The 14,849-nt window shown below is 45.6% G+C and overlaps 1 protein-coding gene across 4 annotated transcripts in view; it reads left to right on the plus strand.

The window, feature by feature from the left end:
• Positions 1 to 14,849, plus strand: part of LPP (LIM domain containing preferred translocation partner in lipoma) — a 249,100-nt gene that overhangs the window by 161,524 nt on the left and 72,727 nt on the right. For all 4 annotated transcript variants that reach the window (XM_087965599.1, XM_087965602.1, XM_087965600.1 and 1 more), the window contains one exon: positions 5,366 to 5,944. In XM_087965599.1, the coding sequence (XP_087821725.1) occupies positions 5,366 to 5,944 (579 nt within the window). The remainder of the gene's footprint in view (positions 1 to 5,365; positions 5,945 to 14,849) is intronic.

The following is a 14,849-nucleotide window of genomic DNA, read 5'->3' on the forward strand; positions in this document are numbered from 1 at the left end:
GCAGGACTAGAACTCCCCGTCTCCTGGTGATTGGCCCAAAGTCACCCAATTGGCTTTCATGCCTAAGGTGGAGCTAGAACTCCCCGACTCCTGGTGATTGGCCCAAAGTCACCCAATTGGCTTTCATGCCTAAGGCGGGACTAGAACTCACCGTCTCCTGGTTTCTACACCAAAGCCTCTATCACCCCATATTCTCAAAGCGGTCTCCCATCCAACTACCAACCAAGCCTCACCCTGCTTAGCTTCCAAGATCAGACAAACTTGGGCATTTTCAGGGTAACGCCTCCATTTGGATGCCATCCATGTTAGAAATAGACAGCTATGGCTGTTTTGTGCACAATAATGTTGGGTAAGTTGAAACATACATATCGGCTGTTCTCATGTTATGATCTTCAATGGATCTTGGACACTGATGGGATTTAATTTTCTTTTACTCCCGGTTCTGTGGGCGTGGCTTGGTGGGCGTGGCAAGGGATGGATATACTGCAAAATCTCCATTCCCTCCCCATCCCACTTAACCTGCTTTCCAGCTCCGTTCTCCTGTGCAGGGCAACCAAAGGAGACCCAGCCGATCAGCTGGGACTCAAAGGGAGGCAGAAAAGGGATGGCATTAGCGGTTCTCCAAACTACTCCAACTTTCTGCTACCGGTTCTGTAGAACCGGTCCAAACCGGCTGAATCCCACCTCTGATCTTGGAGGGATCTATAAAAGTTCATTTGAACTCCGTGCAAAACTTGGGGGGGAGGGTGTTAATCTGGGTGAGACGTTTGGTAGATCAGCAGATGGTGAGTTTCGTTCATGGTGCCATGTATTGTGTGGAGCCAAAACACGGGTTAATTTTGCCGCTGCCTCTTGTGCGAATGCAGACAAGGTGTCCGAATGTTTTCCGTCAAAAAGGCATTCCGCTGTCTTCAATTACGACAGCTTGGTGGCCTTTTTAATACAGGTAGTGTTGACGTACGACTGCAATCAAACCCAAAATTTCCATTGCAAAGCAAGACAGTTGTTAAGTGAGTTCTACCCCATTATATGACCTTGCTTAATGACTGTTGTTAAAGTGAATCCTTCAGTCCTTAAGTTCGTAACACGGTCATTAAGTGAATCTGGCTTCCTCCGTTGACTTTGCTTCAACGTGACCCTGGGATACTGGCACCATCATAAATACGAGTCGTATTTGCCAAGCATCCAAATTTTGATCACACGATCAAAAGAGGGACACTGCAATTAATGGTCATAAGTGTAAAAAACCATCGTTAAGTCACCTTGAGCTGTAACTTTGAGCGGTCACTAAATGAACTTGTTGTAAATCGAGGACTAGCTGTATTGATAGAAAGGGCGCATCCTGGGCAAACCAGGGTAGCTTCTAGCCAGTTGCATCCCGTCAGGAGGGAAACAGGTGTGAAAATTCAGCCTGGAGTTTGCTATAAATATAGCTCGGGTTTCACACACAGCAAATCGATTTATAATTTCTTTCCTAACGGCTTCAACAATTTTGCTCTAATTCAGGGGTCCCCAACCTTGGCCACTTTAAGACTTTTGGACTTCAACTCCCAGAATTCCCCAGCCAGCAGTGTCTGTTTCTTTTTCTCTTATCTCCCAAAGAGGTGTTGTGGTTCGCCGGCAGCAGGTGGGGACGGCTGAGGCCTCGGAGAGCGAGGACTCAGGTGAGGGGTCTGCGCGTGATGCAGAGATGGAGCCAGGACCCTCAGGGAGTGGAATGATGCCTTCGGAGATGGTGGAGGCTGGCAGCAGTGAGGAAGAGTCCCCCGAGGAGCCTGTGCTCAATGTGCATGCACGCAGGACTGCTCGAAGGAAAGAGCAGCTGCAGCAGCACGGGCGACTCGGGAGTAAGGCTGCAAGGTGATGGCCCCTCCCTTAAGGGATAAAAGCCAGCTGAGAAACCGGAGTTCTTTGCAGGAAGCAAAGACGTTTTTGCACTCAAGCCCGGTGGACGTTCGGAATATCTTGGTTGGTGTTTGGAGACTCCTTGTGTTTGAAATATTTCTTAGTAACTTTATCTGGTGTTCTTGGCAGCCTCGCACCACCTTGGCAAGGCTCGTTCTTATCAAAGACAATGATTTTGAAACAGCCTTTTAATAGTGAAAGGAACGGAATTCGTAAAGAAACATTAAGATTCTTAAGATGCTGTTACCTCCGTTTGGTGTTTGTTTCCTTGGAACCAGGTTTGGGTCAGAACAAGAGAGATTGCAGAGGAAGGGATTGCAAGAGAGTATGCTTTGCTGGCTGGGGAATTCTGGGAGTTGAAGTCCTCCAGGCTTAAAGTGGCCAAGGTTGGAGACCCCCCCTCCTGCTCCTATTGTATAGTGTGTGCAATATCAGGGGTTTTCCATTCAATGTATAGAACCATGATGGCCGACCTATGGCACACGTGCCACAGGTGACGCACAGAACCATTTGTGCCGGCAAGCGAACTGCAGGCAAACTTACCTCACAGCGCATGCCTCACAGCTTACTTTTGGCCGGTTTGAGGCCTTTTTCGGCCTCCCAGAGGCTTGAGGAAGGCTTCTGCAGGCTTCTGCAGGCTTTGCAGGCCGAAAACTAAGCCCGTTTCATCACTTCCTGTTTTTCCAGAAATACTGGAAGTGACAAAACGGGCCTAGTTTTCAGCCTGCAGAAGCCTGCAGAAGCCTCCCTCGAGCCTCTGGGAGGCTGAAAAAGGCCTCAAACCAGCGGAAAATTAGCTGTGAGGCATAGTGCAGGTAAGGGGCAGCCAGGGGTGGGGTGGGGGGAGGTTGCTCGCACATGTGTAGGGGGAGGGGGGAGGCGCATTGCCTTCTGGGTGCTGGTACGCGACTGAGAGCGTGCAAGTGCACGCACAATTTTGGCACAGGAGCCCAAAAGGTTAGCCACCACTGGTATAGAATGCGAAGGAGGGGTGTGTGTGTGTGTGTGTTTATTTTCATAGTCACAATGTACACTAAAGATGATACTTCATTTCATTGTACAAAGTCCAACGGCAGTAAAGTAAAGTAAACTAAACTTGTTGTCTAGCCAAAAAGAAGTATTTGACACCCAGCGTTGCACAATATCCCACGACAACCCCAAATCTCAGCTTTGCAAAACGCCGTTGGCTTAACTCCACGCGTCGGGTGCAAACCGGTATGGGCTGCATCCCATCATCTTAACCCGGTTTTACTCCATTTCCCTGTTTCCGCACCATGTCGTGAACCATAAATTAACCTTCCGGCTACTACCAAGCTGCAAAAAAATATAAAATAAAAAGGAGAGCCCCAAAGTCAACACCTCAGAAGCTTCCTTGCATTGTGTGTTGACAAGCCCCAGTGTCTGGCTCTGTCAACACAAACGAAGAAGTTTCCATAACACACGAAAGTAATTTTAAGCCGAGGCTGAGATGCGGTAGCTTTACTGGAGCTAAAGCCAGATGCCAGCTTACAAAGAGGCTCAAATAAACACAGGAATAAAATAGTGTCCTCTAGAAGCAGAAGAAATGCAAAGTGGATCCTGCAGAATGTAAAGCAGGGGTGTCCAACCTTGGCAACTTTAAGACTTGTGGACTTCAAGTCCCAGAATTCCTCAGCCAGCTTTGCTGGCTGAGGAATTCTGGGAGTTGAAGTCCACAAGTCTTAAAGTTGCCAAGGTTGGACACCCCTGATCTAAAGGAATCTTGGTTAGCAGCTTTTCCAAGTAGCCAAGGAAGGGTCAGCTGTCTTTCCGTAAAGGGGCTAACAGATTCCATATTTTGGCCAGCCATGTCCAGTGCTTCTCATGCTCAGGGGGTGAGGAACACTGGGGTTGGACTAGAAGACCTCCAAGGACCTGTCCAGCTCTCTTCTTCTCTTAAAATAAGAATATGAAATAAAATGAAATTCTGCTCCGCCCCGCCCAACAGGGATCCTTTCCTAGGGTCAGCTGGCAGGCTGGGGAATTCTGGGAGTTGAAGTCCACCTCACCTTCCAGCTGCTGCTCTCGAACCCAACTGTTGTGGCCTGCCAGCGGCCAGCGGAGCTGGCGGCAGACTGGGACAGTGAGGAGGTTGGGGAGGAACCTGGGCCTGTCCTGGAGTCTAGGGAAGGCTCGGATGAGGGCTCTGCGTCAGAGGCAGAAATGGGGCCAGGGCCATCCAACAGTTACCAGCTGCCTTTGGAGCCGGAGATCAGTGGGGAAGAAGAACAGCCGGAGCCTGTTCCCAGTGTGCTCATGCACAGAGCTGCCAGAAGAAGGATCATTCTCAAAGGTCCATCTCCTCCTGGGCACCCTTTTTTGCACTATTACCATCTGGCAGACGGTACAGGATAATAATAAAAACAAGGACAAATAGGCTGAAAAACAGCTTCTATCCCAGGGCAGGAGCTCTTTTGAATTCTACTGTATAGTGCAGTGTTGGTGCGGTGTTGGGGGTTTTCGGTTCAATGTGTGGAGGGTGAAGGATGTTTATTTTCATGGTCATGATGTGCACTGAAGATGGTGTTTGATTTCGTTGTACGAGGTGCAATGACAATAAAATAAAGTAAACAAAACAAAACGGAACGGAACAGCTAAGGAACAAGGCTCGACTTGGGAGTAAAGCCACAGGGGGACGTTGAATGGCCCCTCCTATAGGAAATAAAAGAGGAGCGAAAGGGGAGCGGGGTTTGCAGGAGACAATGAGTTTGTTTAATTAGTGTGGAGGTCTGTTTCCTGACTTCTTGCCAAGCAATTGCTGCTACAGCATGGCGTTTGGGAGCTATCGGCCTGGCAACTCTCCAAGCCTGAGGAAGGTCTGTAGTTGTAAATCACTCTTGAAAGACTGTTGGCCAGGACTTTGCTGGATTTGAATGAGGAATTCACATTTAGCCTAAAGAGAAAGGGGTTTTGTTGGGACGAGGGGTCTGCTTTGCGATTTTGAGAAGCCTACGTCACCAACAACGACATACAAAGAACGGTTGCAGGAACTGGGCCTCGTTAGTCTAGGGAAGAGAAGGACCAGAGGAGACAGGAGAGCATCTTCCAATATTTGAGGGGCTGCCCCAGAGAGGAGGAAGGGGTTCAAGCTATTATCCAAAGCACCCAAAGGCCAGACAAGGAATAATGGATGGAAACTGAACAAGGAGAGATTTAACCTGGAAATAAGGAGAAACTTTCTGACGTGGAAAACAATCAACTCATGGAATAGAAGTTGCCTTCGGAAGTTGTGGGAGCTTCATCATTTGAGACTTTCAAGAAGAGACTGGACTGCCATTTGTCAGAAATGGTGTAGGGTCTCCCGCTTGGGTGGAGGGTTGGACTAGATGACCTACAAGGTCCCTTCCAACTCTGATGATCTGTTATCTAATGAAGACATTCGGACAGAGCTCAAGTCTCAAAATTACTCTTCTTCTTTTTTGTTTTGTTTTTCCTTTTGCAGGCTGTTGGCATTCCTGGCGGATCTCCCGGGACCACCCCCGCCGCGTCCACTCCGGTCACAGGGCATAAGCGCATGGTCATTCCCAACCAACCTCCCTTGACCGCCACGAAAAAGTCAGCCACACCCAAGCCCATCCCGGTGACGCCCGTCGGGACCCTGAAGCCGCAGCCCGTCGCGGCACCCTACGCGACGGCCGCCACCTCTACCCGTCCCCCGTTCAATGTCCAGGCGAAGTCCGCTCATCCTGCCTCCCACTTCCCACCCTCGGCTCCCCAGTACGGGGGTGGCCTGGCCCCCCAGCCTGCTCCTCCCATGGGGCCCTACATGCCGACGCCCCCGCGGGCACCCGATTACGGTTACGTGCCCCCGCCAGCGATGGGCTACGGATCCGCGCCGCTGCCGAGCGCCCCTCAAAGAAGCTGGGAGGGAGCCGAGCCTTCCTACGGGCCCCCTGGAAGCACCTGGAAGCCTGAGCCAGCGTATCCCCCAGCCGTGGGGCAGTACCCGTCCTCTGGAGCCAGGAAGAGCCACGGCTATGCCCCAGTGCCAGCCTCTCAGCTGCCCACCTTGCAACCAAAGGTAAGAACCAGGGAGAGAGTTGAACATGGATGCAAAATGGGCATATTGTGCACTGCCTGCCTCTCTCTCATTTCTATCTATCTCTGCCTCTTATATCTGTTATCTATACCCATCCATCCATTGATGTATCTCATCTGTCTGTCTCTCTGTCTGTCCATCCATTCATCTATTTGTGTTTCTCACCTATCTATTTATCTATCTATCTCTATCCGTCGATCCATCCATAATCTATCTATCTACAGTCTCATCTATTTCTCTTATTATTTACCTATCTACAATTTATATCTATCATCAATCATTCTTGTCTATCTGTCTGTCTATCCTTCCACCCATCTGCCTATCTATCTCTACATATCTATCATCTACCTATCCATCCATCCTCTTATCATCTATCATCAATCTTATCTCTCTATCATTATGTGTAATCTATCCATCCCTCCATTTATCATATCTATCTTTATCATCCATCCATCCATCTATAACCTATCTATCGATCTATCTATTATTATTTATCTAGCTATAACTATCTATATCATCAGTCTTGTCTGTCTGTCTTTCTCCATCCATCCATCCATCCATCCATTATTTATCTATCTATCTATCTATCTATCTATCTATCTATCTATCTATCTAATCATTATTGATCTAAATATAATTATCTATATGATCAGTCTTGTCTGTCTGTCTATCTCTATATCTCTATCCGTTCATCTATCCATCCATTATCTATCTATCTATCTATCTATCTATCTATCTATCTATCTATCTATCTATCTATCTAATCATTTTTATGTTATAATTATCTATATGATCAGTCTTGTCTGTCTATCTCTATATCTCCATCCATCCATCTATCCATCCATTATCTATCTATCTATCTATCTATCTATCTATCTATCTATCTATCTATCTATCTATCTATCTATCTATTTATCTATCTGTCTATCTATCTATCTATCTGTCCATCCATCCATATCTATCTATCTATCCATCCATATCTATCTATCTATCTATCTATCTATCTATCTATCTATCTATCTATCTATCTAATCATTATTTATCTAACTATAATTATCTATATGATCAGTCTTGTCTGTCTATCTATATCTCTATTCATCCATCTATCCATCCATTATCTATCTGTCTATCTATCTATCCATCCATCCATATCTATCTATCTATCTATCCATCCATATCTATCTATCTATCTATCTATCTATCTATCTATCTATCTATCTATCTAATCATTATTTATCTAACTATAATTATCTATATGATCAGTCTTGTCTGTCTATCTATATCTCTATCCATCCATCTATCCATCCATTATCTATCTATCTATCTATCTATCTATCTATCTATCTATCTATCTATCTATCTATCTATCTATCTATATCTATCTCCATCCATCCATCCATCCATCCATCTATTTTCTATCTATCTCATCCCATCTGTCTGTCTGTCTGTCTGTCTCTCTCTTCATCTACCTATCTATTAAACTTGTCTGCTGAAAAGGTGAATCTGGGCTGCCTACAGACGTTGATTAAAACACACTATCAAACGTTAAAATGGATCCGGCACTTAAAACGCAATTAAAATAAATCTAAGCCGAATGGAGACGGAAGGGGGGGGCAGGTGCACCCAGGGAGAAGGTGGGGTGTTCTCTGCTCCATCAGCCACCCCCAAAATGCCACACACTCCCATTGGGGTTCCTGGCTCGCTGGCCCAGTCCTGTCTTCACCCCCGTGGGTGCTGTGGCTTGAAACTTCAGTGGGCCCAGTGGCTTTGGGTGTGCAAATGGTGTGGCAAAATATTGCGTATCACACCCATTTTGGTCTGTTTCTTCCCTTCCTTCTTCAAACAATTTGGGGAATCTCTATCTGCCCCCCCAAAATTGAAAACTATTATTCAAACTGGCCATAGGCATTTCATGGTTCTGCTTTCAGCCTGGAGTCTTGGAAGGACTTGTGAAAGATTAATTGTTAGCCATTCTCAGAGTCATTTCTCTTCTGCTCTTTCCACTTTAAATATAAAATGCAGTGTATCACATTGTTTTCTGCCGGTTTCCTAGCCCAGGACGGTTGACAGACGTAAGGCATTGTTTCAGCTTAATGTTGCTGCTTCAATTAGGAAGAAAGCCTCTTTGTTCAGCAATTTTGGTGCCAGTTTCATGACGTACACAGAACACAGAATAATAAGAGTTGGGAGGGATCTCGGAGGTCTTCTAGTCCAGCCCGCTGCTTGAGCAAGAGACCCTGGACCAGGAGGGGTGTCCAAGCTTGGAACTTTTAAGACCTGTGGACTTGGACTCCCAGAATTCCCCAGACAGAATACAGAACAGAATACAGAGGGGGAAGGGACCCTAAAGACCTTCTAGTCTGACCCCCTGCTCCAGTAGGAGACCCTGAACTTTTTCAGACAAGTGACTGTCCAGAGTCTTTTCAAGTGTCTCTGCGTTGGGTATTTTTGAGAGGTTCCACTGAGCATTGATGTGGGAGTGCCATCATCACTTGAGACTTTCAAGAAGAGACTGGACTGCCATTTGTCAGAAATGATGTAGGGTCTCACACTTGGGCGGGGGGTTGGACTAGATGACCTATAAGGTCCCTTCCAACTCTATTATTGTATATTCAATGGAACAGAAGTTGCCCTCGGAAGTTGTGGGAGCTTCATCCCTTGAGACTTTTAAGAAGAGACTGGACTGCCCTCTGTCAGAAATGGTGTAGGGTCTCCCACTTGGGCGGGGGGTTGGACTAGATGACCTACAAGGCCCCTTCCAACTCTGATTATCTGTTATCTCTCCCTTGGGGCGGCTGGGCATTAAAACGATCTGCTTTGTTATCTTAACAAAAATATTATAATTTTTATTTATGTTTTTATGCTATGCTTCATCCAGAGTTGTTTGGCGCGAGATGGGTGACAAATTCCATAATAAATAATAAGATAAACAAACAAAGGGTGGAGGGAGTCCTTGACTTACGACTATAACCCAGCCCAGCATTTTTCTGTGGCTAAATGAGACAGTTGGTGAGTTTTGCCCCGTCTTAAGACCTTCTGCGCCAGAACTTGTTAAATGAATCTCTGCAAGTTGCTAAGTTGGTAACCTGGTTGTTAAGGGAATCTGTCTCTTCCAATGACGTGGCTGGTCAGAAGGTCGCAAAGGGGGAATCACGTGACCTGGGGGGGGGAACTGCCACCGTCATAAATACGAGTCAGTGGCCAAGCACCTGAATTTCGATCACGTGACGAAAGGGTGAGGATTCTGCAGTGGTCAGCAGTACGTGGGGAAAACAAGTCGTAAATCACTTTTCTTCTGTGCTGTTGCGACTTTGAGCAGTTGTTATAAGTAGAGGACTACCTGTAAAGCTTCTGTGCATTGTTGCAAGGATGACAAACAGAAAAAAAATTATTCAAAGCAGTGTGTGTGCTCTTCTCTCCACCAAGTTTCAAAGGATCCAGAAATTCAAGGACTTAAGTGTGTGTCTGTGTGTGGTTTTATACAGTATATATACTGGTATATATATGTTTTCTTTATCTATCTATCTATCTATCTATCTATCTATCTATCTATCTATCTATCTATCTATTTTCTTAAGTTTTCGCGGGTACTTACATGTATGGTATTCAGCTTTGTTCAGGTATTTTTCCACGTCATTATAGTTGTGCTTTTAAAGTTGTCGCAACGTTTCGGCAGAATCTCAAACACAATACAGAAGCCTGATGATGGCAGATGAGATTCTGCCGAAACGTTGTGACAACTTTTAAAAGCACAACTATAATGATGTGGGAAAATACCCGAACAAAGCCGAATACCACACACACACACACACACACACACACACACACACACACACATATATATAATAGAAAAGGATAGGATATTAATTTTTTTTCCTTTTGAGGATGGGCTTCAGAATTTCATTTTTTAATTTGTGCCAGTGTGTTCACAGAAAAAAGTGACATTAAAGATTATCCTATCCTATATCCTTTCCTATTTCATCCCATCCTACCCTACCCTACCTTATCATTATCTTATCTTATCTTTAGAATTAGAATTAGAATTCTTTTATTAGTCAAGTGTGATTGGACACACAAGGAATTTGTCTTGGTGCAAATGCTCTCAGGGTCCATAAAAGAAAAGAGACATTTGTCAAGAGTCAAGAATCATCAGGTCCAACACTTAATGATAATAGTCATAGGGTACAAATAAGCAATCAAATCATACTAGGAAACAGTGCATGTAAATCGTTAGGATACAAGCGACAACGTTACAGTCATGCAGTCACAAGTGGGAGGGGATGAGTGATGAGAAGATTAATAGTAGTGCAGACTTTGTAAATAGTTGGACAGTGTTGAGGGAATTATTTGTTTAGCAGAGGGATGGCATTCGGGAAAACCCTGTCCTTGTGCCTAGTTGTTCTGGTGTGCAGTGTTCTATAGCGTCGTTTTGAGGGAAGGAGTTGAAACAGTTTGTGTCCGGGATGTGAGGGGTCTGTAGATATTTTCACAGCCCTCTTTTTGACTCATGCAGGATGCAGGTCCTCCATGGCAGGCAGGTTGGTACTAATTGTTTTTTCTGCAGTCCCAATTGCCCTCTGAAGTCTGTGTCTGTCCTGTTGGGTTGCAGAACAAAACCAGTCAGTTACAGAGGTGCAGAGGACAGACTCCATCATTCCTCTGTAGAACTGGATCAGCAGCTCCTTGGGCAGTTTGAGCTTCCTGAGTTGCTGCATTTTTTGATGATGTTTTTGATGTTAGGTGTCCATTTTAGGTCTTGTGATATAGTAGAACCTAGAAATTGGAAGGTCTCTACTGTTGATACCGTGTTGTCTAGTATTGCAAGATGTGGTCGTATGGGAGGGTTTCTTCTAAAGTCTGCCACCATTTCTACGGTTTTGAGTGTGTTCAGTTCCAGATGGTTCCGGTTACACCACGAGGCAAGTTATTCAACCTCCCATCTGGATGCGGATTCACCGTCGTCTCGAATGAGACCAATCACTGTTGTGTCATCTGCAAACTTCAGTGCTCTATAGCGTCGTTTTGAGGGAAGGAGTTGAAAAGTCTTGTATCTGATTTGATCTTATATCATCTTCTCTTCATCTATCCTATCCTATATCTTATCTTTTATATCTTATATCATCTCTTATCTCTTATCTTATATATCATCCTTTCCTCCCCTCCTATCCTATATCTTATATCTACTTTATATCTTCTTTCTTGTTTCTTATGTTATCTCATCTCACCTTATCTTATCATCTACTAGCTGAATACCTGTGCTTTGCTACGAAACTTACGTGGTCGGGCTTAGTTTTTGGGGAGGAAAGTAAGAGGGGAGAAAACACTGCCTCTGCCTACCAGCATCCATCAGGATTCATCTGGCTCGCGTCCTGTCAGTGTGTGAGAGAGTTGAGGGCTGTTTGGAAACTGAAAGAGTATTTGCTGTGTGAGCAAGAAGAAGGAGACAGCAAGGAGCCTGGGCGTGGCTTAGCTCAACTGTTCTGTACTAAAGCTGCTTGGTGCTGCTTTGAAACTGAAATTGAACCTCCTCTCCTCTGCTTGCGTTTTGCATTTGGAGCAGATTTCTTTCCAGGTGGGGAGGGGGAGTAGAACTCCTTAGCATCAGAGTGTGTTAATAATAATAATAATAATAATATAGGAAATATTCTAAATTCTCTGGTGGTCATTTCAAAAAATCCTTTCTTAGCACCTAGAAGCCAAGAGGGACATATGTGCCACATTTCAAGTTTGTAGGCTTTACGGTTCTGGAGATTTTGTGATGATACATGAGTAGTATTTCACACACACACACACACACACACAGAGAGAGAGAGAGAGAGAGAGAGAGGAGGAGGAGGAGGAGGAGAAGGAGGAGGAGGAGAAGGAGGAGGAGGAGGAGGAAGATTACAACTATGGGCTCCTTGGTGCTCTCTGAACTTCGTGGCTTTTTGCAGGCGTTTCATGACCAATCTGAGGATGAGGACAATAATAGTAATGATAATAATGACAACAAAAACAACAGCAACAACAACAATAATGAGGAAGAGGAGGAAGGAGAAGGAGAAGGAGAAGAAGAAAAGGACAGTGGGGTCCTTGATGCTGTCTCAGCTGGGTGGTTTTCTTGCAGACATTTCATGACCCAACTAGGGAACGTCATCAGTGATTGAAGGGGTTTGCAGGGAGGAGGAGGAGGAGGAGGAGGAGGAGGAGGAGGAGGAGGAGGAGAAGGAGGAGAAGAAGAAGAAGAAGAAGAAGAAGAAGAAGAAGAAGAAGAAGAAGAAGAAGAAGAAGAAGAAGAAGAAGAAGAAGAAGAAAGAAGATGATTGCAACAGCCGATCTCTTTATTTCTGTCCGTGGACGTCCAATTTCCCAAACCATCCCGAGGTCCCTTGTTAGGGGAAACCTTTGTGGTTTCCCCGCTTCCCCTAAAACCTAAGCTCAGGTTGGATCTGGATCGCGCCCACATCCAAAGCAAAGAGGAGAAGAATAGAACCGGTTCCATCCAAGCCGTCTGGTTTTGTCGTCTGAATTCTTGAGCTGACATTGTCGCTGTGTTGTGTAAGGCCCACACAACACATGAAAAGGATTCTTTGAGCTCCGTGAGAGGAAAAAAAAAAAAAAAAGAAATTCAGCATCATCTTGATCAGGCCTTTTTGAGAAAGACAAAATAAAAAATTTCTCCACTTCCCAAAATAGTTAAATCGACCTTTCCAGAAACTTTTCCATTCTATTCTTTTTTAAACAAGCACACTTGTCTGTGTCGCCAAAAAAACAAAAAAAAACCTTGTTTCCTCTGGCAGAACAAAGCTGCATGTGTGGGAAGGAGAGAAAAAAACTTTGAATGAAGAATCTACACGCCTGGCGGGGGCACCTCAGAGATCAACTTGACCCACCCGCAAAAGCCTAAGAACACCCGCAACGTTTTAAATAAAGAATATTTAATTCCAGCTTCAATTATTCACGAAAGGACACACCTTCAGAACCTGGCAAGAGAAATGGTATAAATTACATCTGCAGGAGGGCAGTCGTAAAGTGAATTTTGTCCCATTTTATGACCTTTCGAGCCGCAGTTGTTCAGGGAATCGGTGCAGATAAGGGAGTGGCATGTTGACGTGTTCAGTGGAATTTAGCCTACCCATTGACTTTGCTTGTCAGAAAAGGAGGAAGGAGAGGAGGAGGAGGAGGAGGAGGAGGAGGAGGATTAGTATAAGAGGAAGAGGAAGAGGAAGAGGAGGAAGAAGAAGGAGGAGGTCCTTGGTGTTCTCTTAACTTGAGGGTTTTCTTGCAGATAAATTCATTACCCAAATAGGTGACATAATCCGTGATAGAAGGGAGTGATATTTGTGGGAGGAGGAAAAGGGGGAGGAAGAAGAGGAGGAGGGAAAAGGAGGAGGAGGAGAGGAAGAAGGGAGGAAGAAGGAGAGAAGGAGAAGAGGAGGAGGGAGAAGAGGAGGAGGAAAAGGAAGGAAGAGGAGGAAGAGAAAGAGGAGAAGGAAAAGGGAGGTGCAGGAGAAAGAGGAGAGGAAGAAGCAAAGAGAAGGAGAACAAGAAGAGGAGGGAGGAGGAAGAGGAGGCAGAGAAGGAGAAGAGGAGAAGGAAAAGGGAGGTGAAGGAGAAAGAGGAGAGGAAGAAGCAAAGAGAAGGAGAACAAGAAGAGGAGGGAGGAGGAAGAGGAGGCAGAGAAGAAGAAAAAAAGGAGAGAGGAGGAGGAAGGGAGAGGAGGAGGAGGAAAGGAGGAGGTGGAAGAAAGGAAGAAGAGGAGGAGGAGGAGAGGAGGAGAAGGAAAAGAGAAAGAGGAAAAGGAAAAGGGAGGTGGAAGAGAAAGAGGAGAAGAAGAAGAGAAAAGGGAGGAGGAGGAAGAGGAAGAGGAGAAGGAGAAGGAAAAGAAAGGATGAAGGGGTGAGGAGAAAGAAGAGAAGGAAGGGGAAGAGGAAGAGAGAGAGAAGGAGAAAGAGGACAGCACCAGAACCAAGGATTAAAACTCCAAGGATGGTGGTTCAGGATAGACACCAGGAGGATCCTCAAAGCCAGTCAAGCTTTTAGCCGGTGTAACTGCCTGCCACTTGAAGTTGGCTCTTCTCCTTCTTTGGAGAACATTAGAGGACATCATATGTCCCAGATGCTTCCGTGCAGCCTTTTCGAACCTTGGCAACTCCCCGATGGGTGGACGACATTCAACTCCCAGAATCCCCCAGGCTCAAGAGTCAGGGCTGGGAGAATTCTGGGAGTTCCACAGGCCTTGGCGTGAACCCGGTTTGGGGAACCTCAGGGGTTGGACTCGTTGATCTCTTGAGGCCCCTCCCCGCTCCAGGATTCCTGTCTTGTCCTGAGAGGCAAACACCCTTCTGGAGACGAAGCGGTGAATCTGGGAAAGGAGGATGGGCCCTGCCACCTGTCCCATCATCCACAGCCTTTTCATCCCTGCAGGTTCCTCTCGGCTTTAAAGCCTCACTTTTTCAGAAGCCAAACCGGAAAATATATATATATATATATAAGAAGCGAAAGGATTTGCATAATGACTCCGTAATAAACCAGCAGGGTTTCTCCTGCCTTGCGAGTAAATGATTTGTTTTCCACTTTTCTATCAAAAGCCTTATTATCCACCTGCGTCGAGCGAGACCCGGTCTCGTTTCCCTTTGCAGCCCATTTTCCCCAAAGCCTGCAATTAGACGTTTTATGAAATAATAGGAGAGAGGGGAGGAAGGATAGGAGGAGGAGGAGGGGGGAGAGAGAGAGATGGAGAGACAGAGACAGAGAGAGAAAGAGAGGGAAAGAGAGGGGGGAAGGAGAAAGAAAGAAAAGGAAGGAAGGAAGGAAGGAAGGAAGGAAGGAAGGAAGGAAGGAAGGAAGGAAGGAAAGAAAGAAAGAAAGAAAGAAAGAAAGAAAGAAAGAAAGAAAGAAAGAAAGA

This window comes from Notechis scutatus, chromosome 4, assembly GCF_049901735.1.
Source record: "Notechis scutatus isolate UNSWTSFEM ecotype Mainland chromosome 4, rNotScu1.2, whole genome shotgun sequence".
Lineage (NCBI taxonomy): Eukaryota > Metazoa > Chordata > Lepidosauria > Squamata > Elapidae > Notechis > Notechis scutatus.